Here is a 24654-nt window from a genome sequence, read left to right as displayed (position 1 = left end):
CGATTGTATCCCATTTTTCTCCAGCGTAAGATTCGTGTTGTATTCCCATTTTTCTCATTCCGTCTTCTTAAAACCAATCCCCAAAATTTGAAATATGAAAACTTTCCCAAATTTACTGTCGCAATCTTCAATACGATTCATACGAACATTAATCATTTCAACTCTTGTGTCTGAATCTTATACGTTGCAGAAGCAGAATGAGACAGAGACAACAATATGATTTTGATTCTTCATCATCATCAGCTAGCAAAATTCAAAACCCAACATCATATGGAAAAGAAAACAAGTCCGATCAAAGCTCGAATCTTTTTCCTCAGCAACCAAGAAAATATTCGCATTTTGTTTGGCTTTTCGAGCAGCAAACGCATTACTGATCCAAACTTACTTCAACCCAGATGAGCATTGGCAAGCTCTTAAAGTTGCCCATCGTATAGTCTTCGGGTAAGCCTCTGTTTCTTCTTTTTATCCATGCATAATTCTATTGAAATTCACTTTGTTTTCCAAGTAGTGAAAAGGTGTTTTTCTTTGTGAGCTGAAACTGATGGTGACATTGAAATTGGTATATCAGTTATGGTCATTTGACATGGGAGTGGAAAAAGGGGATAAGAAGCTACTTGCATCCTATGATATTTGTTTTGCTTTATAAAGTCCTTGTCTTTTTAGGTCTTGACACGCCTTGGTTCATGGTAACTATTCTAACTATTTTACTGTGATTATATGTTTTGTATTTTTATAACTTAGTTCCACATGAACTTGCGTATGAAGTTAACAGGCTTGAACAATGTGTAAGTATGGTTAGTCAGTGATTTATGCTTCATCTTTAAATTACTATGTCGCCAAGGTTATGCATAATGGTTACGTAAATAGATATATAGTAAGATGGCTGTATGTATGATTGGATTCTGGTTAAATGGCTAGTTTTTACGGAAAACTAAGAAATTGCGAACTTTGTATAACACTGATGGAGTTTTTCCTTTCTTACCTCTTATTAATAAATGTTCCAACAAGCATGGTTATTAAAAAATTATAGTAATCTACTTTTTTTAATTTGGGGCAGATGAAGGCTCCAAGGCTGTTACAGTCTGTATTTGCTGCAGTGGGCGACTTATACTTGTACAAACTTTCTCATGCCCTCTTTGGTAATCATGTTGCAAAATGGGCGGTAAGCTTATGCCAATTTCCTTCGTGTTTGGATCAGAATTTCTTTTTATGTTTTTTTTGGAGGTCAATTTGATATACTGAATGTATCGTTATGGTTCATGAGCTTTATCACGCAAACCTCTTCTAATTCTCTTTGATATCTGACTTCCACATTTAATCTGTCGCAGCTATTTTCTCAATTGGCAAATTGGTTCATGTTATTTTGTATCACACGTACCTTTTCCAATTCTTTGGAGACTGTTCTCACCCTTGTTGGCCTATACTACTGGCCGTGCATGAGAATTTCTTCAAGTGAAGTTCCCTCGAGGAGGTGGGGCTTGGTTGTTGCAGCATTAGCTTGTGGAATGCGTCCAACGAGTGCTATCACATGGGTCTATGTGGGCCTACTTGAGCTGTTCTTGTCCAGAGATCATTTGAAATTTATTCTTCTTGAGGTGGTCCCGATTGGGTAGGTATTGCTTGATCTTACTTTGTCTGATAGCTTAAAGGTTATCACTCTTTCGATGTCATCCTCGGAAAAAAAATTGAATGTTTTGGCCCTTGGTCCTTTTATTCTGTAAAGTAATTAATGTTTTATTTAATCCAGGTTAGAAAATTAGAATTACAATTTGCATATGAACTCAATTATGGCCTGGGTTGAACTTGAACCTTGATGGGTCAGGGAAATTTGATTCTAGCCACTATATGTATATGATCTTGTGTCCTTAGATACAAACTTGTTATATTATGTTGGCATATTATAACTGAGACGCTTATTTTCAGGGGGCTGGTGTTTGCTCTAATATGTTTAGCGGACCGTTGGATGTACGGATCATGGATCTTGGTGCCACTTAATTTTCTGAAGTTCAATTTTATTTCATCTGGAGGAGATTATTATGGAACTCACAAGTGGCATTGGTACTTCACCCAGGGATTTTCTGTCATGCTTTTTACTTTCGTGCCATTTTGCATTGCGGGCATCATGAAGTCTAAATGTTGGAAGCTTTCTGGCCTTATTGCATGGGTTTTAGGACTTTATAGTATTCTTGGTCATAAGGAATTTAGGTACTCTTTCTTGTGTATCATTTTGTGGCTACCGTTTTTTCTTAGCATATGATATAATTTTCTCTAATTAGAGTATTGGATACAGGTTTGTCCTTCCCGTGCTTCCAATAGCTTTGATATTCTCTGGATATTCACTGGCTGTTTTCCAAGGTCTTAATACTAGAGGAAATAAATCTTCAAGCCGTCGTGTCAAATGGCCTTCACAGTTAAAAGTTGCCATCTTCTTTTTACTTGTCACCAATATTCCGATGGCCTTATATATGAGTTTGGTTCACCAGGTGAATCGACTACCTTTTCAATCACTTCATAAATGGATGTTACATGCTCTTGTGTTTCTGTATCTCTTTAAAACTATAATATGCATTCTGATTTGATTTAGTTTAGTATTTAGTGAACCAATGTTTTCTGTTTAACCGGCTGAGTTTTTTTTATCTTCCTTTCAATGCCTTTAACTTTTACATTAAAATTGCCAGAGAAATCTACAAAAGTTCCTTCTTTTATATTTCTTTATGGAGAGTTATATTTCGAAATCAAATTTAATTGTTTTTTCCCCGTCATGGATAGAGAGAAACTGAGGATGTTATGAACTATTTATCTGAAGAAGCTCGAAATGACAAGGTGAAAAGTATTTTATTTTTAATGCCGTGCCACGCTACTCCTTACTACTCTAGTTTGCATCAAAATTTGCCGATGACATTTTTGGGTTGCTCTCCAAGGTTAGTATTCTGTCTCTTCAATTGGGTCATTTCATCTACTTTCTTCCTTCCCTCTCCTTTCGTACAAGCTTGATTAGAATTTTATTGTGTTTTGTGGATATTTTGTGGCTCAGTGAAGAGAAAGGAATTCTGGATGAGTCAGACCGGTTCATGGTGGACCCTAATGGTTTTGTGTCCGCACTTGCGAAAAACTGGTCTATTCCGAGCCACGTTGTCTTGTTCGAATCGGAGGAAATACCTATAAGAGATTTCTTCTTTCACATTCTTTCAGAGAGGTGCATCCAAGACGTTGATCCTTAGTTATAACATCTTTTTGTCATATTTTGATACTTTTCCATGCTTGTGCTAATTTACATTCTAACATTGGCAGGTTAAAATATTTTTCCATTCTATCGTGATCTTCAAGGATCGGTGGTCGTATATGCTTCGAATAACCTGTGACAGTTCAGAGCAGCACCCTCCCTGTTGTAATCTTACATTTTGCTTTTATTCTGAGTATTCTTTTTGTACATTTCTTGAGGATATAATGGATCTAGCAACAGTGGTAAGTAGTTCAATGTTAATTTATGCCTTGTGAAATTCTAATATAGTTTTTTTATGAGCAGATTTTAGGCTATTCTGTATTCCTCTGAACAATCTCTTAATTATTGGAAAACGAAGTTTCAGCAAAAATAAGTATATTCATTCCTTCTTTCTCGACTCATCTTTGAAGCACCATGCATAAGGAAAGTAGCAACATGTGAGTGCTTGCTTTAAATTTAGAGGTGAGTAAACATTTTGTATAATCCGTCCCTTATCCATTGAACCAAACGAGCCCTAATCTGCTAAACGTTTGTGGGAGAATTATTATGTAAGTACTAAATTATCCGCTAAATATAAATGAGAAATAGTTCCATCTTCCCTAGTAGGATAATGCTTGGGTGATGGGTAGTTTTACCCATGGAATAGATTTTCTACTGTTCATTAAAGCTTTTACGTATTGAGGCATGGTTCGTACATGTATCCCATGATCGAAACGACACGAACTGAGGATGAAAATGCAATAATGGAGATATTTTGCTAGTTAGGACAGGAGATTCTTTGTCTGCATTTCCTTAGGGTTTTTTAATCCATCATTTCAAACACCTACGCTACTGCCGATGTAATATGAAGAGTGACATTTCCCATGGTCCATGTATCATGCAGTCAACACTATCAACCTGAAATTTTACAGAAAGAATGGATTTTTATTTTTTGGAAGTTGGCCTACTTACTTTGTCTCTTTCTTTGTCACATTCTTAGGACTTCCTTTTGACAATTCACTTGAGTTGCATTTAATGTTATTTTTTGCCCATGAATGGGTGAATGATTGACTGCACATAATTTAGCTTATCCAGATTCTGAATATGCTGTCCACTGTAATTACCAGCCAGCTACTGCCAGGTTTTATTGAGCTACCGTGATCAAGCCTCTTGGTCATTGTCATCAATTTCTTGTTTCAGACAAAATTTAGACCCACCATTACTTTATCAAACGTTTATATAAAGGAAAAACTAAACGGTCGGTCTTCATGTTTGATTTTTAACACTACATTATTTTTTATATTTTATTTTGGATCCTGACGTTTGATATTTTATCTCTGTCTTTAGTCTCTCACGACTAATATCCGTAAAAAAATGCACACGTGTCCAATATATCCAATGAAATCATGTCGGACCACGTAGGAGGTGAAGCTTTGTAAATGCCACATGATCATTTTAACGGAATTCAAATTGAGGACTCGGATGACATAAAAGTTTGAGGGTATAAATGATAAAGTTTACATAATATAAGGATGACGGATGTAATAAGGTAAAATTGATTGTTCCTAATCCGAAGTCTCGCCGCCGGCGTGTCTCATGATTCATGTCATGAGCTCGCTCCCTAGAGTCAGGTGGTGCCCAATCCCATCACTCTTAAACCTGAAACCTCTAGCAACTCAAAACCTCAAACAAATCCATGCTCAAGTCATCATCAATGGCCTCCAAACACCTTCTCTGATAGCCAAATTAGTTGAACAATACTGTGCTTCATCACAGAACACGCACTATGCTCACTTACTATTCACTCACTTGGACGACCCAAACTCGTTTGTCTTCAACACTTTCTTACGTTGTACTCAACCAAACCACTCAATCCAAGTTTTTGCCCACTGGGTTTCAAATAGACCTTAGTTTTCGATGATCATACATACATTTTTGTCCTTGGTGCCCGTGCTCGGACCCCTTCACGGTCAACATTATCCACAGGGAAACAAATACATGTACGGATACTTAAATATGGGTTCGTGTCAAATTTATCAGTGCAGACCACATTGATCCATTTCTGTGCAAGTAACAAGGAAACTAAAGCCGCTCGAAGGGTGTTTGATGAAATGCCTGTGAAGAGTAATGTCACGTGGAACGCTATGATTTCAGGTTACTGTTCGCAGCGTGAGAAAGCAAAAGAGTGTGCCTTTAACTGGTTGTTGTTATTTAGGGACAGGCTGAGAGATGGGTGTGGGACCTTGAAATTGACACATATTACGTTGGTTGTCATTCTCTCGGCTGTTTCGAAATTGGGTGTAATTGAAACTGGAGCTTGGGTTCATGGTTATATAGAGAAGACAATTTACATGCCTGAAAATGATGTGTATATAGGCACTGGTCTTGTTGATATATACTGGAAATGTGGGTTTATCACCACTGCATACCCAATTTTTTCTCGAATGAGAGTTAAAAATGTGTTAACTTGGACAGCAATGGTAACTGGGCTAGCTTTTCACGGACGAGGAAAAGAAGCATTGGAACTTTTGGATAAAATGGTTGTTTGTGGTGTCAAACCAAATGCAATGACATTCACTAGCTTGTTTTCAGCTTGCTGCCATGGAGGACTCATCAGAGATGGGCTTTGGTTGCTTTCCAAATGGAGACGAATTTTGGTGTGGTTCCTCAGATACAACACTATGGTTGCATTGTTGATCTTCTAGGCAGAGCAGGGCATTTGGAAGAAGCATATGAGATCATCAAAGAGATTTCGATTCAAGCTGATGACATCATATGGAGGAGTTTGTTAAGTTCCTGTAAGCTTCATGGGAACGTTAAGATGGCGGAGAAAGTGGCAAAGATTCTACTCGGGCTAAAGCCAAAGGACCTTTCAGATGAGGAAAGTGAAGACTACATAGCTCTATCCAATATTTAACAGACATTGACTCGATCCAGATTAGGAAAATTAAAGAGATTGACTCAAAATCCAAACTCCTTGCTTGTGAGAGCTTTGGAGGAAAAATATATCCCACATTGTCACTTCTTAGAAGCGAACTTAGGCTCCAATCCTTCTTACACTTGGAGGACTGTCTTAGGAGGGCTAGCTGTTTTTCTTGGTGGTGGAAGTTGGCGAATAGGTAATGGTAGATCGGTTTTGTTATCGGCAGATTGGATTCGGGGGAGAAGGCTCTCAGATCTCGAGATTTCTTGCTTATCAGAGCAAGGCATTTTCAAGGTCTCTCAATTTCTGGAAAATGGCGAATGAAATATGAGAAAAATTTCTGCTTGTCAAGGGAATGAAATCGCTCGTGAAATTAGCTTTGTTTCAAATTCCAATGCTCTCAAACTAAGATGATCTCTTTGTGTGGAAAGGCACGAAAAACAATGTGTACATGGTCCGTAGCTGCTCTTACGTCGCTTATGTACCAAGACCTTCAAACCGGCCTTTTTTACAGGACTGCTCCTGGGGAACTTTGGTCAATCATCTGGAATTTATCTGTCATGCCAAAAATTAAGTTGTTTCTTTGGCGTGTGGGGCATCTCAGTCTTGCCACAAAGGATACCTTGAACAAACGTGGAATACAGATCTACGTTGCCCGATATGTTCTTACTCTCCAGAATCTCATGCTCATTTATTCCTAAGCTGTCCCTGGGATTCCAGAATTTGGAGACTGGTTTTTCCTGATCTCAATGTTTTAGCTTGGAGTAATAAATTCTTGTTTGACTGGTTTCTGAGAATGTATAAAATCCTAGACTCTAGAAAATGGAATTTGTTGAATTTAGCCTTATGGATTATATGGAAAAACCGAAATGGTGTTTGGGCCAACAAGTCTTGTATGCTTCCCTCTGCTGCAACTTTTAACGGTCAAGCGTCTCTTAGTTGATTGCCTGGGCGAAGAATCTGAAGCTCGCCCCAGAATTCGGTCGATTACAATCTCTTGCTAGCAGTTTCAATTCCTGCACTTTTGCTTTTGTTAGAAGAGAAGGCAATCAACTTGCCCATTCTATTACTCGTTTAAAGCGGAATGGGCAGGGAAGATTACCTCCCTCTCTCTTTCGTGTAGCCAAGAATGACTTGCGATAAAATACCATATTCCATTAAACAAAAGTTGGTTTCATATTTTCTACTTATTACAGTAGAGCTTATTCTCAAAAAAAAAAATAATAATAATAAATAAAATAAAATATTAGAGTAGAGTAGAGCTGGGCAGAGACTAGAGAGCTATGCTGAAGCTCAAAAATCTTCCCCTTTATTCAGTTTGTATATTCCAACTCATTTACTGGCAAATTCCAATTACCTGAATATAATTTGTACAAATAAGATAAATATTTTAAATACTAATGATGTGTCATGTGTGCAGTCAATGCTCGAATACTAGAGTGTCCGGCTTTTACTTCTAAGTTAGAGAATGCTTCATACATCACCAGCTATTTTCTTTCCTCTCGAAATATTGAGCCCTAGTTTATTTAGATACTGAACAGATAATAAATAGCCCGACAAAAAAATGATAAGATACTATAAACAGGGAGTAGCCAAGATGGCAATTTTGTTCATTAGTTGTTCAATCTTAACAAACATGACTCGATCAATCAAGTTTTAAAGATTAACAGCATCATTTATTTTTACAATGCAGTTCAAAGAATTCGAGTACAATCCTGATATATTTATAATCACTACTGCTCTCCATTTGACTGAGAATCCACATCACCTCGGATGCGCTTCTGAAGATGTTCCAAGCTAGCTACTCGCTGCAAGGAAGCTGTTCTTCCCATCTTATTCCCTCCGGTAGAATTTGGCTGCCCGGCAGTTTCGACTGAGGAAATATCAGTCAAATTATCAGTGCTTGCCAATGCTTTAGGCGGAGGAATGGGGTTATTTGCAGCGGGCTGGTAGAAATGATGTGCTGACTCATCTTGGACGGGAACTGCACCATCGGCTGAAGTCACTGGACTTTCATTGAATGATGAAATGCCCAGGTTGGACATATCTGGCATGGAATGAAGTAGAGGATTCAAGCCAGTCATTCTTTTCACTGTCTCTTCAGCCATTTTCACCTGGAAGTTTATAATCCAGAGAAGTGTTAATTGAAAATGTCTATTCGTTTTGTTGAAAAAATAAAGGTAATGAAATCATTTAATGATAGTTCAAATCGGTTTGCAATACAAACATATCATACCTTGGCTCTCAATGTTTCGACATCAGCTTTCAAGACTCTATTGTCAACAGCTGCTTCATTGTACTTTTGGCTAATGTCAGTAAGGCGAGTCAAAAGAGATGAATTTTCAACTCTTAATTGAGATACCTACAGGGGAAAAAGAAAGAAAAATGAATCTAAATGCCTTAGAGAAAGGCGTTAGAGAAGAGAAGAGCCAGCCCAGTACACAGGCAAGAGAGTAACACCTGAGTCTCTAGCTCAGTCAAATGAGCTTGCTTTCTTCTTCTAGATCGTCTAGCTGACTCCCTGTTGGAAAGCATCCTGGAGAAAAATACATGAACTGTTGAATGCATGAACTTGGATGGCGAAGTGTTGACTGGTAATAAAATTCGAACATCAAGCACAAATTGCCAAATTGAAACAAAAAAATAACTAGTTTTAGGCTATCTTTTGCAGTACCCTGCTCTGAATCAGTGAGATTGATTAGGAAAACTATTTCAAAAACCTATTTCCTGATAAATTTGTTTCAATACCCCACATGATCCAGTAAGGCTAAAGTGTGTTGTGTGGACGTTAATTGCACAAGTGCTAACTCTTGGTTAGCACAAATTATCAAATGCAAAGTTAGATGAAGACCAAGTTTCTGCAATACAAAGAACTGGCAAAATTAACTTTAGCAAGAACAAAATTTTCAACTCCGCAACTAGAATAATAAAGATGAGAAATACCTCCTGACACGCTTTGCATCAGAAGGGTCCATGTTTTCAGTATTCTCGTTTTCTCCTTCAACGTCATCATCATCGGATTGTTCACCTGATGACCCACTTGTTGTGTGCTTCACAAGCAATGACACCTTTGATGGTTTTTCTAACGATTGATATTCCAAGTTGTTGGTTAGCAACTTAGCATAGACCTCTAGAACGACGATATAATTCTAAACATACACAGAACACTGGAAAGACCATATCAAGTAGATGCAGAAGGTAACTAGTAGATCCAAAAACAGTGAATAAGAAAAGGGGTAATAATAGTATGGAGTTCAGCGAACTATAACTTATTTCAAAGAGAAAACCAGTAAGATTATGTAACATTCAGGTTTTTCTAAATACGATTGTATATATTCAGTGTCCAAACCTTTGGAAGGAGCCTGAGTTCCCAAGTGCGGTGCATTTGAAGCATGTACACCATTTTCAGCTGAAATAGCAGAATCTTGAGTTTTTACAAAAGAAGCCTATTGACATGAAAGACATTAAGTTAAAATTTTGGCTTGACAAGAATGAAGCGGGTAGTACGTGGAGAGGATAAAATGCAGCGGGCAGGGCAACAAAAAGCAAGACATGGAAAGACCAAAAGATCCATTGACAATAAATAGTCCAGCATGATTGAATCAAGCCTTGCATTACGATGTATCAAAAAGATCATCTATCTTCTTACATCACCAGATATGAAATACCCAGAAAGATAAAAATGAAAACCAAACAAACTAATACATGGGCATTCTCATACACGCTTACATGCTGAAAACAAACAGCTAGAAAGAGTCAACGGGCAAATCAAAATCCCTATGTATTGTAGACATACAGTAATATTCAGCTTAAATGAGCTAACTTTTTCTCAACCCATCGATCTAAAACCCCTAAGATATATATATATATATATATATAAGTATAAACGATTAAACACAGACAAATTTTGACGAGTGAATTTTTCTCATCTTTTTCAGTATTTACCCTTTGTAAAGCAACAGCAGCACAAGCCAAAGCCAGCTTGCTCTTGAGAAACGCCTGGTACTCGTCCGGGTCTACCGGAGGAAGATCATTCCCACCGGCACTACCATTTAACGGCGGCGTTTTACCGTCTTCTTCGTTATTTGAGGTACATCTGTCGTTGTTCTTAAGCTCGACGACGTCGTCATTTTTTTTGTCATCGTCTTTCACGGCCGGAGACGATTTCGGAGACTCGACGGTGGAGGAGGAGGCTTCCTGTAGGAAGCGTTGAAAAGCCCACTCGGATGAGCTCCGGTACATCGTCGACGAGTCGTCCGGTCGAGAGACGGTGGTGGACGCCGTATGCGACCAGAAAGAATCGGGGATTTCTTCGACGGAGAAAACTCTCTGCATAATTTAGTTTCCTGTCACATAAAAATCACTTCTTCTTTTTTTGTGTGTGAATCAGATTGGTCTGACTGTTTATATGCTGATTTCAGTCATAGGGTTAGTTTGGGTATTATTGTATTATAGAGTGCATGCACGTTTATCCTCTTTTTAGTAATTTTAATGTAAAGTAATTTTTTAAATAAACAAATTCATTTAACGACCGATTAATTAATGATGCAAATACATGCATTGTTTCCTCTCTTTTTATTTGATCAATAATCATAATTTATAAGTCAAAATGCTTATCCTTAAGCAATCAATTTCTTCTTTATCTTGGGTAATATTCCTTAGTTATTGGTAATATTAATCTCATCCCAATTTTATATTTTTGTAATAATATAAAAAAATTGGGTTACGTTATGTTTTTTCCCTAGTCCCAACTACTAGTATGTGCCAAATAAGAAATACATGGTCAATGCAATAATTTAGGCACATTTTATATGTAATTTACTCTAAGAACCTTATCTTTGACCTTGCTTGCGTTTAATATTCAAAACCTAAACAGTAGATAAATAAATTGAAATTTATCATCAAAAAATAAATAAATTGAAATTATCCATTAAAACAAATTAGTACAAATCAAACTCATGTTATCCATTTGTCTTAATTCTAAAACATGCTGACTTCCAAGAAAAAAATAAATAAATCTAAAACATGCTACTGCGTATTACACCAAGTAACCTTTTATTTTATTTTTTCAAAAAAAAATTGTAATTTTGATTGGATAGGAAGAGGAGAATTTTGTTTAAAGGAGACAGGAGGAGAAAGTGGTGGCTTGAAATGGTTGGGCTGGCTGCTCCCTCCGATGATATGTGATGTGGCGGCGGCTCTCGTTCAATCATTCTGGATAAAATAATAGTACCACACATGTTGTCCACTGATGGGCCCCCAAAAGGTATCCTTTGGGCCCACTGCTTTCTGCCTTTAAAGCCACTCGTACAAAAGTTTTTGTTTGTTTGTTTCAATATTTCCCGACTCTCATTCCCTTGTGAAATTTAAGAGTTATTTTCACGGGGGGTCGATACCAAAAAATTATGTGATCATCAATAAAAAATAATCCACATAAAATAAATTATCAACAATTAATATATAATAAGAAATTTAGCGATAATATAATAAAAGATAATCATAAATATTTAAGTAAGATGATCTACAGTTCGCACCAACGCGATTTCATGTTTTGAAATCGCTACATAATCAATTTATTGTCAATCTTATCGAGAATATCCTTTTTCGATATAAGTAACTAATAAATCATTCATCCATGCATCTCCCATCCGATTGTGTAGCTGATTTTTCACAATTTTTATAGCAGAAGATGTTCTCTCCACTGTTGCTGTTGCAACTGGCAAAATCAATGCTAACTTCACAAGCTGATAAACCAATGGATAGACAATACTCCTTCCGGTTTCAACCAATTTCTCAGAAAGATCGCTAATTCCTTTCAAGCTTGAAAATTCATCATTGTCCCTCATATCAATAATGTAAGTCTCAAGTTGATTATCAAATATTATCAAATCAGTTCTTGAAAATTCACATGGATAAAATTTAGCAAATTGAATTAGCTTGTCCTTTTCAAAAGCAGAAAATGAGTTGTGCTGGTTTAAGCAAGCCATACAACGAAGTAACTCAGTATTTACCTCACCGAAGCGATCATTAAGCTCCTGAAGTTGCATATCTATAACAGCATAGAACAACTCAACGCGATAGTGATGCAAGTTTGTGACATTTGGAGCTTTACGTCACGACCGACCTTTATGCAAAACAAACTCATCCATATTGGGAACACTAATATCATGCATTTCATAAAATAACGACACTTCATCAAATAAAAGGTCTCATTCATCTTCTCTCATAGTTTGAAGCCTTTCTTTACAATCTCAACCATGTCCATCGCATTGCACAAATTTCGATTTTTTCGGATAATTACTAAGAAGAGAGGAAAAAAAATACTAAGAAATTCAACATTCATTCATTATAATTATAATCTTGATTTTGCATAATCATTATAATTACAAAATTAATAAAGCAAAGTTAATTAGGTTTTGATCCTCAGAGCCACGCCGATATGGATTGACTTCCATCCTATCCTAGTTGGTAAAAGTAATCGTTTGGTCCCTTTTTCAAACGTTTTTAAACTGTTTCGTCCCTCCAAACATAAATCGAATCAAATGGTCCTTTCGTTTATGTTTTTTTGAACTAGTTAGTCCATCGACACTAACAGACGTTAATTTTGACCGATTTGGCACTTACAACCAATCATAGAGTGACACGTGTCACTTACGTGTAAAAAAACTAGACTTTTTACACGTAAGTGACACGTGTCACTCTATGATTGGCTAAAAGTGACAGATCGGCACTTTATGTTTGGAAGGACGAAACATTTCAGAAACGTTTGAAATAGGGACCAAACAATTCATAAACGTTTAAATCAGAGACCAAACGGTTCAGAAACGTTTGAAACATGGACCAAACTGTTACTTTTGCCCTTTAAATAGTTATGTATATTGTGCTTTGTATTTATTATTAAAATAATAATATTAATGATATTATATTTATATTAATATAATAACATATTAGATCAGATCGAATCTTTCAGATAATAAATTTCTATATCCGAGTTCCGAGTTTAACGAGACTGGTCGTGTTTAAGATCAAAATCGATCTTCACCACCTCTACTCATAGATATGCTTCTCGACAAACACTACAAAAAAAGATACTACACTATTTTAAATTAAAGTGATGTGAAATGAGACTAAGAATCGACACTAATGAATGATTAATTATCAAACGAGTATCCATTAATTATAAATATATAAGTATTGAATCAATTGTTTTATTTATTGACAGCAAATTATTTTAGTGTCTGACCTTCATGAATTCGTGAGGTATTGAATTCATTAATCATGTTTAGGATTGGCAATTTAGATTCAATCCGATCTGTTGCGGATCGGATCGAAAAGTCTGCGGATCGGATCAGATACGAATATAGAAATTTATCATCCGAAAGATCCGATCCGATATGTTATTATATTAATATAAATATAATATCATTAATATTATTATTTTAACAATAAATACAAAGCACAATATACATAACTATTTAAATCAAAAGTAACCGTTTGGTCCCTGTTTCAAACATTTATGAACTGTTTGGTCATTGTTTCAAACGTTTCTGAACTGTTTCGTCCTTCTAAACATAAAGTGCCACTTACGTGGAATATTTTACACATAGAGTGGCGTTTTTTTACATAGAGTGACACGTGTCACTTACGTGTAAAAAGTCTAGGTGCCGTTTTTTTACACGTAAGTGACCCGTATCACTCTATGATTGGCTGTAAGTGTCAAATCGGTCAAAACTAACGTCCGTTAGGGTCGATGGACTAATTGGTTAAAAAAACGTAAACAAAAAAAACATTTAATTCGATTTATGTTTAAAAGGACGAAACAATTTAAAAATATTTGAAACAGAATTCAAACGGTTATTTTTGTCTATCCTAACTTTGAACTTTGTATTCAAACTATTTTGATTCAAATTCAAAACAAGGCAATAGAAAAATCTATGAATTTGGCTAGGCGAGTGCGAATGTGCTCACTCAACAAATACATAGGTGAAGTTTGGGCTCGGCTAAAATCAATCGTGTCCTTAAATTTCGGCCTTTACTGGCTCGGTCGCACGTGCCATATGTGACGTGGTCGGATTATATTTATCGCGAACTTTAATTTGGAACAGAACCTGTTCCAATTACAAGAAAGACCGACTTTATTTAACAAAAAAAAAGAAAGACCAACTTGGCATAAAGGTCCAATAATGAATGTCGAATTTCACCTAATTGTTTTTTTCTTCCGGTATACGAGTGTACCAACGCATAAAAGATAAAAGGATATCAACGAAATGATTGTCACTGTATTTTTTTAATTCAACTGCATTAAAAGGATCCTCCTTCCCCAATTACAGTTCTAACAATTAGGTTTTCACAGATTTCATCTTTCGATTTTAGGATGAAAGTTTATCTCGAAAATCATTAGATCAATAGATTTTGATTGATTGTCATTGTATTCAGCTTCAATAAAAGTTAATTTTCATAATCGAAGATGCAACAATTCATTTTAAAAAACTTGCAAGTATGGTTGTGTTGAAGGTCATAGGTCAACTCAATAATACACTAGTCTGAATTCTCAAATTGAATTTCAAAATCATACACTTCCAAAGAAGCTTGTCTTCACATTCCCAAAAAGTGACCAAACCAAACCGAATCGCGGCCACTCCTTAACCATATGAAAATTAGTGAGCCGAGTCACTCCAAATCTCACACTCTCTAGTCGCTCATCTTTTTATTTAATTACTAAAATTGACACATAGCTAAACGTTACTGTATATATCCTTCAATAAGATACTTACATCGAAGGTAAATGACCGAATATTCGTCTATGTAGTCAAGTGAATTGGGATAATGCTCTAAATCATTTTCATTTTTTAGTCAGAATAAGATTTTTATTTTTTTTATGATATAATTTATTCTAACTATATCAAAAAAAAAAACACTTTTATATTTTTTTTCTTTAAACTGAAAATATTTCTACATATATAGTCTTCGTTATTTACATGATTGACATGTGATAAATTTTCGTGCAGATGTCGCATATATTGTCATGAACATTTTATCGTCATTAGCTTACCTACACATTAAACACGTGATGTATTTTATTACTGACAATTTTTTTTTCGATGAATTTATTACTGACAATTTATGTTCACATAATCACATGTGATCAATTATGTTATATAAGAAGTTTTGTGATTGAATCGGATGCAATGAACCTGGTGAATGCCATTAAGGCAATTATACATGTTTCTTAACTTGGTGTAATGTAATAGAAGACATTAAGAAGATGATAAGTTTCTTTCGATTTTTGGAAGCTGAATTTTATTAGATAAGAGGAGAATAATTTTGTCCCATAATATCGTTAATTCGAAAATTAATTAACAAGAGGTTTCCTCTCTCATCTTTTTAACGTATTTTTGAAGGATTTGAATTAATATAAATTCTGATTACTAAAAAAAATGTTGCACATGAATCTCTTCACTATGACCTAGTTATGACCTTCAAGAATATTTGTTTTCGTCGGGGAAAAAAATTGAAAACTTTGGTCTTCCTTTTACAATTCCTTCTTCTTTTTTTTTAAAAAAAAAATGTTTTCTCACTATTCCTTATGCAGCTATATAATTGCATCATTATGTTTCTTTTCCTGTATTAATCTGTATTAATTTCATGTGTAAAACTAAAGTTTATACAATTTATTTCAATTTTATTAAGAAAAAAAATAGAGAAGAAATTATATGAATGATGATAACTCTATAATAGTGACGGTAAACTGTATTTTCTAAGTAAAGACACAAAATTGAATTTGAAGAAAACAAATACGAAAGACAATTATCAAAAAACAGAAAAAGAAAATTATTTTTGATGCTTAAAAATTGAAACTGCTCCACGGAAAATTTGGAATTACAAACTCCACTTTTTTTTTTTTAATAACGACCGTACTGTATTAGATCTTATTTTTAACAGATATTTATTTTTTACTTTTATTGATGAGTCAAGTAAATCTATGTCTCTATAAAATGAGTGGCTTGTTTGTCCGGAGTGACTCTGTGTTTGCAGTCTGTTTCCCTATAAATATCATCACTGGCCAGCTCTCTTTATTTTTCTTTCTTATAACAACAAAAGCATCTTCTTTCTTTCTTCGATCCCTTTTATCTATAAAGAAAAATCCCATTTCAACACTCCGCAGCGCAGGTAACTTGGGATTTTCTGGGTTTACGTTTTGGATCGTACATGCCCTGTTTTGTTACTGTGATTTTATGTTGTTTATTGTTTGTTGATTTGATTTTTTTTTTCCTTGGATATGAATCACCTCTTCTGAAAAGCCATAAATTTTTTGTTGATAGGAGTACAATTTTTCATTCTCAGTTGCGAAGTATATTCCTTTGTATGTATGCTTGTCTCTCTCAATCTCATTGGTTGATTTGAGGTGCTCAAGTTTTCAACTTCAGTTAAAGTTTTAATTGGATTCGTGCGGTAAATGAATCTCAAGTCTATTCTGCTGAAAGTATCTTTATTCATTTGCTTCAAACTTGTTATTCACTTCTGTTACTTTTCAGCATATGCTAAACTCCATACAAGTATTGCTATGTTTCTTCCTAGCTTTCTATTGGATGTTCTCTGCTACGTTTATTTACATCGAAAGCGTCTCTATAGTACGAACTGGGTTAAAAAATTGGATGAATACGATCCATTTGTTTTTCTAGTGGTTGGTTTTCTGGTCTAAGTTGATTATATGCTGGTAGATTTTTACAATATGAAATTAGGATATGCTTCGTTTAACAATCTTCCATGATGGATTGAACTCAGGATGGGAAGTGGCGAAGGAACTGACTATGGCTCCTACACCTACAAGGAACTGGAGAGGGAACCTTATTGGCCATCTGAAAAACTTCGAATTTCCATCACCGGTGCCGGTGGCTTTATAGCCTCTCATATTGCTCGTCGTTTAAAGAGTGAGGGACACTACATTATTGCTTCCGACTGGAAGAAGAATGAGCACATGACTGAAGACATGTTTTGCAATGAATTCCACCTTGTTGACCTTAGAGTCATGGATAACTGCTTGAAGGTTACAAATGGAGTTGATCATGTGTTTAATCTTGCTGCTGATATGGGAGGGATGGGGTTTATTCAGTCCAACCACTCTGTCATCATGTATAATAACACTATGATTAGCTTCAACATGCTCGAGGCTTCCAGAATCAATGGAGTTAAGAGGTAACTTTGTCCAAGATTTAGTCTTTTTTTCTGGTTTTCCATATTACAGAAGTTCATATAAGCTTTGAAATAAATTTCCACGTGCTCCTCTCTAATTATGAATTATATGTAGGTTGTTTTATGCCTCTAGCGCTTGCATTTACCCTGAATTTAAGCAGCTGGAAACTAATGTGAGCCTGAAGGAATCAGATGCCTGGCCTGCAGAGGTTTGTGTGGTTTGAGAATGGCAAAATCAATTTTTATTTTATTTTTGGGTTATAATATATATAAATTTCTTTCCTTGTGGTTTTAGCCTCAAGATGCTTATGGCTTGGAAAAGCTAGCAACAGAGGAACTATGTAAGCACTACACCAAAGACTTTGGGGTTGAGTGTCGCATCGGAAGGTTCCATAACATTTATGGCCCATTCGGAACATGGAAAGGTGAGCTTGCTATTTTCATGACTTTCTTCTTCTTCTTCTCTCTCTCTCTCTCTCTCTCTTTGTGCTTATTTTTACTTATCTGCTTGTTTATTGTCAAACAGGTGGGAGGGAGAAGGCTCCTGCTGCTTTTTGCAGGAAGGCTCTAACTGCCACTGATAAGTTTGAGATGTGGGGAGATGGACTACAGACTCGCTCTTTCACATTCATTGATGAATGTGTAGAGGGTGTTCTCAGGTGAGGATTTCTCTTTGTAGCCAAGTACATCCAGCTTATACACTAATTTCCATGAGTTCTCAATGTTTCAAAAAAAAGTGGATTGACATTGTGTTTGTAATTTCAAAGCCAACCGACTCTTCTGGCCTGTGTGGTTAGGAGAAACTTGTTTGTCATCCTTTTTAATTTTAATTTTTATGGATGACTCATTAAATTAGATTTTTGAAGTATTAGGCAGTGAAATCTATCCCTGTTACCAAAAGTCTGTATATACATTTGTCATTTAGATATTTCCAATTACATTGGAATGATAGCCACCAAAACGTTCCATTAAATGCCAAAATTGTTGGTACATGGTCTCTTCCATGATTGTTACATAGCTAAATTTATTGGAGGATTTAGTAGATCATTTGCTCAGCAAGTCTTGAATCTGCAACTGCTTGTTTACTCATTTTATGTCTTGCATGAGAAGTTTACAATTGTGTTTCATGGCATCTTAAGTTGCCTTTCTGCATTTTTGTTCGTGAATTTTAGTCTTTCGATACGCAATCACGGTGTTAAGCTTTGAACAGATTGACAAAGTCAGATTTCCGTGAGCCAGTGAACATTGGAAGTGATGAGATGGTCAGCATGAATGAAATGGCTGAGATTGTTCTTAGCTTCGAAGACAAGAAACTTCCTATCGAACACATTCCTGGCCCTGAGGGTGTCCGTGGTCGCAACTCCGACAACACTCTGATTAAAGAGAAACTCGGTTGGGCTCCCACTATGAGGTTAAAGGTAATTGCACTCTTACAAGATCTGACATACGCTTAGTTGGAACAATAATTGATTTGCTCAATTAGATAAATGTATAAAATCTGAAACGGCAACTACTTTGTTGAAGGATGGGTTGAGATTCACATACTTCTGGATCAAGGAACAAATAGAGAAGGAGAAGTCTCAAGGCATTGACCTGACTGTATACGGTTCATCCAAAGTGGTGGGAACCCAAGCACCGGTTCAACTCGGTTCACTTCGTGCTGCCGATGGAAAAGAATGAAATGTTAAAAAGAGTGATACAGCTCAATCGTCATTGGTTTGAAGAAAAACTTTTTAGTATTTGCGAAATATGCCCTTATGTATGCATTCAGGTTGAGCTGTTTGTTTCAGTGTCCTCTTTTTATATTTGCTCTCTTTTTTTTTTTACCGAAATACTACTAATCTTGTAACAGGATTTTATAGCTTCGGCCTTAGATTGCTCCAACATTCTCATCCTCTCTGTTTCAAATAAATCAATGATATTCTTTTTTGATACTACTGTATTATCCTTCCATTTCTTTTTCTTTCATCGTTGATGAGTCATCATTGACAAGGCATATATGGGGAGGGGACATGTTTGCCAAACATTGTTCGGGGACCTCTAATCAAATCTTGCTGAGTCTACTCTTCTGGATAAGTTCAGAGTCCCTTTAGCCAAGTTGGGACACTGGTTTGGCTATGGACAAATAACATGAGCCATTGCTACGCTACAGCGACACGTCGCACTCGGCAGTCGCTATCGTTACCTTTTCGAGGTACGTATAGCCGATACGAAATTATAAGCTGATATGAAGGATGATAATGCGAACATGATTTTGCAGAGATGGTGAAATGGTTCCTTCCTTCCCACTTGTAACATGGGCCACCATTCTACAGTAGTTATGGCCATGCGCTAATGTTCTTTTCCAAAAGTGCTTTGCCAAAAGCCATGTATTTTCGAAACAGATGTCAGACAATGACTCGACCTCACCCAATTTGCATACATGTACTACTCATATATGCATCTTTAGTTGCAAAATAATTTTTTAATTTTTTTAGATAATTAAATTGGGCTCAGACTACCCAAAAAGAAACGTACTTACAATTATTTGCATACATGTACTACTCATATATGTATCCTAAAAATACTTTGTATAAATTTAAGTGGAGTAGAACTTCCATATATCAATTGGTTATATCTTGTCATCATTGAGCTAACTTGCAACATAAGTTCCATCAATAGCATAATTTTGAGCAATTACAAAAATTGCTAGGTGTTCGAAATGTCAGTAAAATCCAATTAATAAAGAAAACTAGAAAATGGGAAATCCCTGAAACAGATTTGTTACTTACCCTTACTTAGAAGATTAGACGAAGCTCATGAGGAAATCTCCGTAATGTGCCTTCCTGTAAGCTAAACGCCCAGACCCAATGACGGGTTTCTTGTACGCTAAGGTACAGGCCAGCAATAGAAGAAGAAGGTAAACAGACAAAATAGATTGCCCCTCTTTGAACTGCAGCAAATTGTTTCACAGAAATACCAAATCCACGAAGTCCATTTTTACATAGAACCAAAGCTCTGTCTCCCAACTCTTTTACTTTTATGCATAGCTGCTGCTCCACATCCAACCTATATATAATCGGAAATATTATGCAAAATTGCGATAATAGAAACACAATAGGAGAGATTTATTCTGAAAATACATCACTAAATTTTATTGATCATAATAATTGAATCGACAACTGCATATTAATTTTACAGAAATTAAATCGATATGAACATACATGAGCATCAAATTAAATAAAGTAAACATACATATAAAAAATCGAATTAAAAGCTTTAAGGGAAGAGAGACACAAACAGTGGAGGCACGATCAGATCGCTTTCCTTAAAGCGTAATACGCCCCGTATTGTACTTCGGTTACAATGGCGTAGAGCTTCCCAGGATACAACCACGATGAACCCGATTAATAAGTACAATATATAATCGAGTTCGGGCGAGGACTAACGCTAGCTTAAACTCTCCGACGACTCTAGAGAAAGAAGACAGAAAGACGGTGGGTTGTAAGCCGACCTATTTGCTAGAAGGGTTTCTGAGTGTTTTTCAGTGTGAATAAACCCAAAGACTAGCTAGGTATTTAGACTTAGGATTCGGTTGGAATAGGAAAAGATCAACCGGAGTGGACGTCAATATTCTAACATTATGACACTCCTTAATGACGGACATTCAAATCAGAAACGAATCTGATTGTGATCCTTTTCCAAAGCTTGCGCATTTAAAATTCCAAGTCAAATGGGAGAAAAAATCCGTTTCCAATTAGGAGATAAAATCCGTATTAAATTAGGAGATAATCTCCCGTTAATTTTGGAAGTCAAACCGTGGACGAATTTCCATTATTCACGGAACACTAATTAGGAAATAAAATCTCACTAATTAAATAGACAAAAATCAAACCGGCTTCATTCCAAAAAGAAACGAAGCGAACAGGTATGATCCGCATTGCGGATCAATTGACAAATCCAATTCGAACTGAACCGGTCCGGTCCGGGTCGTGCGTGCGTGCATGGTGGTGGTGCACGCGTGTGGAACCTTGTAGACTTCCTCTACAACACACTTTAAACTCAAACACACAAAACACTATATAAGTAGCTTATGTTTCTAGAGATTTTCCAATGTGGGATTTTGTCCATTCATGCACAAAATACCAATATTAGCACTACCATTTCTCATTCATCCTTGACACAAAATATCAAATAAATGATTCAACACTAAATTTTGTAGTATTAAAAAAACTACAGAAACAAGTTTCAAATTAATCCGACTCACAGATTTGCCTACACGCGTGGTCAAACTACCATTGGCCATGTAATTTGTCATTCTGTCTAACAATCCTCCACATGAATGAAATTGTATGCGACTTTAGGTAGACACGAAAAACTTGGAGAGTTTAATCGAACAAATATCACATCGGCGATCGATGGCTGTTAACTTTGAATTGGTCCTAGCAGAATATGCATCGGATATACTCGCGGGTTAGTGAACGCGATGTCTTGAACTATCCCGTTTTTTATGTATACCAAGACAATGGTACCTACATGATATCCACTCTACTAGCGTTCTAGTCTCTGTTGTTGTTCTTTGGGCCCTGAACAACCTGATTCCTTCAGGAAGACTATTGAAACAATACGGCCCGTGTATTTTCCTCAAAGCGGCCACACATACTCTTCGTATAGGTGATGTCTCTTACTTTAAGCTAAACTTAAATTGTACCTTGATGTACTTCAACTCTCGAGTTGCAAGAATCATTAAGAAGTTTTGAAACTTCATCCTCGTCATCCAGGAAGCACTGTCGTTCGACGACAGAATGAGCAAGGGTCGGGGACCCCCACAGTGCTCGGGTAGAATCCCGCTCAACTTCAGTTTTCTCATTGAACCACGTTTCAGGGATCTCCTGTCAGCATTGGTTGAGTTTACTATTGAGTGATTCTAAGATAAAGGCCTCAAGCCCATTCCTTCTGTCGAACTCCTCACTTTTTCTCTAACTCATTTTTCTAGAAATTATAACATCTTATGACTTTCTAAGTCAACAAGATCATCGTTAGAAAAGTGTAATTCTCACATTACAATCTATATTTAGATTATTTGTGTTAAATTTAGACCAAATTCTTTAACAAGGGAAATCCTCCATAATCTTGAGAAACATCTATATGTTCTTACTTATGCGCGCAAACAATCTAGAGGATTTATTTGTCTTTACCGCTTTAGACTTATCCACTCATGGATCTATAGTCTATCATAATCACAGTATTCGTTCTATACCGTGAGACTTATGACACAATACAGTAATTTTTCATGCTTTGATTAGACTCTACACTTAGTGAGTTTTATCAAATCCTTCAAGTATCATGAAATGTCCTCCTTCAACACTTCCATATATTCAGAAAATATATTCTTGGTGTCTTGCAAGACATGATCGATCATTCAGATTTTCTGGTGATTAAATCATCCAGAAACATATCTGCCTAGCATATATACTTTATCCATATTTTACCGAATCTTGGTGATTTGATAATACCACTTAGTGTGATTCAAATCAAGCATTTCATCTTCCGGTCGAATGACATCCCTAGTAAGCATAGCTTTCTATTGACTTCAATAAGTCTTGCATGTCATTAATCTAAGTAGATTGGAAATCTCTCAGATAGACCTCATGAGTTGTCTCTAGGTCATGACCATATTATCCATTACAATTGTAGTAACTATAGGAGTCGCTTCCGTAGAAGCTATGTCAGTGACATCCCTAGATCCAACATTGATCTATTCCATATCTATATAATTAATGGATCAAATTTAATAACACCTTAATGTTATTTAACTTCTTATTGAAGTTATAACTTTCAATTCATGACGCTAATGCCTTCTCTTCTTTCAAAGAATCATAAACCAAATTTCCTTTCAAGGAGAACTATCCAATTGAAAGCTCTTCAATTTTATGATTCAAAAACCACATTCTTGTAACCATATCATTATAGGAAGAAGTTGTCTTACTCTAATATTTCCATATTTTAGAATTCTTTCTAACATATTTCTTTAATGAAATATTAGAACCCCTTCCTGCAAGAATAAATTTTACTTCAACTTTTACCACATTGTAAGAGTTGATCATTCAAGTAGTATAGTATTCCTACTAAACCTTACTTGATACACATGTACAAGTTTACAAGAAATTCACAATAGAATTACCTTGTCATGATTCAATCGGAATCAATTATACACCATCCGATAAGTTTTTAATTATGTTATGAGTTTTACAACTCTTAACCTTTTAAAAGAACTTATATTTTCCCTATGTAAATAATTAATATTTACAAGGCAAGGCACAAGTATACAAGTATACAGTATACATTCTTGGCCATCGAAATATTTCTATAAAATAAAAATATGTGCAACCTATATAGTCGCCTTAAACCAATAGAAGTTTCGACTACTATTTTAACTTTCATTCTAGAAAATCCTCGGATTTATTTTTAAGAAAGTTGTCGTTAATTAAATAACTCAAGAAACCCTCTTTAGATTTTTTTAGATGAAAATATACATATATATATATATATTCTCCATCTTTTGCTAACTATAGTCTATTTAAGACTTAGTTTCTAACCCCCACAATTCGGAGGTAAACTCCATAATCATAAAGTTAAATGATATTCATCAATTAATTTATATTTTTAGGATTAGAGATTTATTTATATTAATCTTAAAGTCAAGATCGTTCTATAATGAACGGGTCTACTTCACAAATTAATTCAAAATATCCGATAATTCATTTAGAATGATTATCATCTCTAATTGACCATATCTCTAGAACTTAGCATCACAAGTCTAGGATTCCACCTTTAAGATGTATTCTTTAAAGAATCATCTTTCATAGAATGAACTTGTACATAAGTACAATTTTTATATAAGAAAGTATAAATTCACTTTCTTTTATCCATCTCTATTAAATATTTCTAAGTCTTAGCTTTAATATTTATTAGCATAGAGTTTTTTATTTATTTTTCTCAGAAAATAATTTATCATTACTTATACATATTAATATTTTCATATTAATCATATTTATTAGACGGATTTGTTACAAATCCGTCTAATTTACATTCTTTCCGCTCACAAAATATGTTGTGAGAATTTTGATTATAAAACATGACACTTCAATTCGGAAGTTCATATATTAATCAAAGATTCTAAGTTCTAATATTATATCGAATATTAGAAATTAATAAGTAGCACTTATTTTCCCATTGATTGATTAATCCACAGATAAATCAATCATGAACATAAAGCTCTTTATGTATCTTCGGTTATTTGTTCCGTGCACAGAAACAAATTATTTGAACTATGGCAAGTTCAAATATTATTGAC

The 24654-nt window shown here is 35.4% G+C and overlaps 5 protein-coding genes across 5 annotated transcripts; 3 read left to right on the top strand and 2 right to left on the bottom strand.

Moving 5' to 3' along the window:
* Window positions 1–623: 623 nt before the first annotated feature.
* On the top strand, window positions 624–3319 carry LOC139882171 (mannosyltransferase APTG1-like). Its single transcript, XM_071866534.1, has 8 exons — window positions 624–686; window positions 1058–1162; window positions 1329–1609; window positions 1924–2205; window positions 2291–2483; window positions 2770–2921; window positions 3035–3196; window positions 3292–3319. The coding sequence occupies exons 1-8, from the start codon at window positions 624–626 to the stop codon at window positions 3317–3319; spliced, it is 1266 nt and encodes a 421-aa protein (XP_071722635.1).
* A 1491-nt stretch (window positions 3320–4810) lies between these two features.
* On the top strand, window positions 4811–6119 carry LOC139882174 (pentatricopeptide repeat-containing protein At3g18970-like). Its single transcript, XM_071866538.1, is given in 3 exon segments — window positions 4811–5102; window positions 5105–5836; window positions 5839–6119. Coding segments are annotated over 3 exon segments (1305 nt in total).
* A 1739-nt stretch (window positions 6120–7858) lies between these two features.
* Window positions 7859–10460, bottom strand: LOC139882178 (light-inducible protein CPRF2-like). Its single transcript, XM_071866542.1, has 6 exons — window positions 10071–10460; window positions 9475–9571; window positions 9069–9255; window positions 8586–8661; window positions 8362–8487; window positions 7859–8239 (listed from the first exon to the last, which is right to left on the bottom strand). The coding sequence occupies exons 1-6, from the start codon at window positions 10458–10460 to the stop codon at window positions 7859–7861; spliced, it is 1257 nt and encodes a 418-aa protein (XP_071722643.1).
* A 1250-nt stretch (window positions 10461–11710) lies between these two features.
* Window positions 11711–12172, bottom strand: LOC139882173 (uncharacterized). The gene has a single exon (XM_071866537.1). The coding sequence runs from the start codon at window positions 12170–12172 to the stop codon at window positions 11711–11713; it is 462 nt and encodes a 153-aa protein (XP_071722638.1).
* Window positions 12173–16911: 4739 nt separating this feature from the next.
* Window positions 16912–18998, top strand: LOC139882172 (GDP-mannose 3,5-epimerase 1). Its single transcript, XM_071866536.1, has 6 exons — window positions 16912–17321; window positions 17434–17527; window positions 17614–17743; window positions 17845–17977; window positions 18529–18736; window positions 18843–18998. Exons 1-6 carry the CDS (start codon window positions 16912–16914, stop codon window positions 18996–18998), a joined length of 1131 nt encoding a protein of 376 aa, XP_071722637.1.
* Window positions 18999–24654: the final 5656 nt, after the last annotated feature.

The sequence above is a fragment of the Rutidosis leptorrhynchoides genome, unplaced genomic scaffold (genome assembly GCF_046630445.1).
Source record: "Rutidosis leptorrhynchoides isolate AG116_Rl617_1_P2 unplaced genomic scaffold, CSIRO_AGI_Rlap_v1 contig239, whole genome shotgun sequence".
Taxonomy (NCBI): domain Eukaryota; kingdom Viridiplantae; phylum Streptophyta; class Magnoliopsida; order Asterales; family Asteraceae; genus Rutidosis; species Rutidosis leptorrhynchoides.
The sequence above is the reverse complement of the archived record's forward strand: the minus strand, read 5'-3'. Positions and strand labels throughout refer to the sequence as shown.

Bases quoted from the DNA above. Each gene is read 5' to 3' on its own strand.
- LOC139882171 (XM_071866534.1), top strand. From the start codon at position 624: ATGATATTTGTTTTGCTTTATAAAGTCCTTGTCTTTTTAGGTCTTGAC. The intron at 2,484-2,769 runs GTGAATCGACTA...CGTCATGGATAG, and splicing joins ATATGAGTTTGGTTCACCAG to AGAGAAACTGAGGATGTTAT. The intron at 3,197-3,291 runs GTGCATCCAAGA...TAACATTGGCAG, and splicing joins TTTCACATTCTTTCAGAGAG to GTTAAAATATTTTTCCATTC.
- LOC139882178 (XM_071866542.1), bottom strand. From the start codon at position 10,460: ATGCAGAGAGTTTTCTCCGTCGAAGAAATCCCCGATTCTTTCTGGTCG. The intron at 8,662-9,068 runs GTATTTCTCATC...ATTTTTCTCCAG, and splicing joins GATGCAAAGCGTGTCAGGAG to GATGCTTTCCAACAGGGAGT. The intron at 8,488-8,585 runs GTGTTACTCTCT...TTTCCCCTGTAG, and splicing joins TGACTGAGCTAGAGACTCAG to GTATCTCAATTAAGAGTTGA.
- LOC139882173 (XM_071866537.1), bottom strand. From the start codon at position 12,172: ATGCAACTTCAGGAGCTTAATGATCGCTTCGGTGAGGTAAATACTGAG.
- LOC139882172 (XM_071866536.1), top strand. From the start codon at position 16,912: ATGGGAAGTGGCGAAGGAACTGACTATGGCTCCTACACCTACAAGGAA. The intron at 17,528-17,613 runs GTTTGTGTGGTT...TTGTGGTTTTAG, and splicing joins CAGATGCCTGGCCTGCAGAG to CCTCAAGATGCTTATGGCTT. The intron at 17,744-17,844 runs GTGAGCTTGCTA...ATTGTCAAACAG, and splicing joins CCCATTCGGAACATGGAAAG to GTGGGAGGGAGAAGGCTCCT.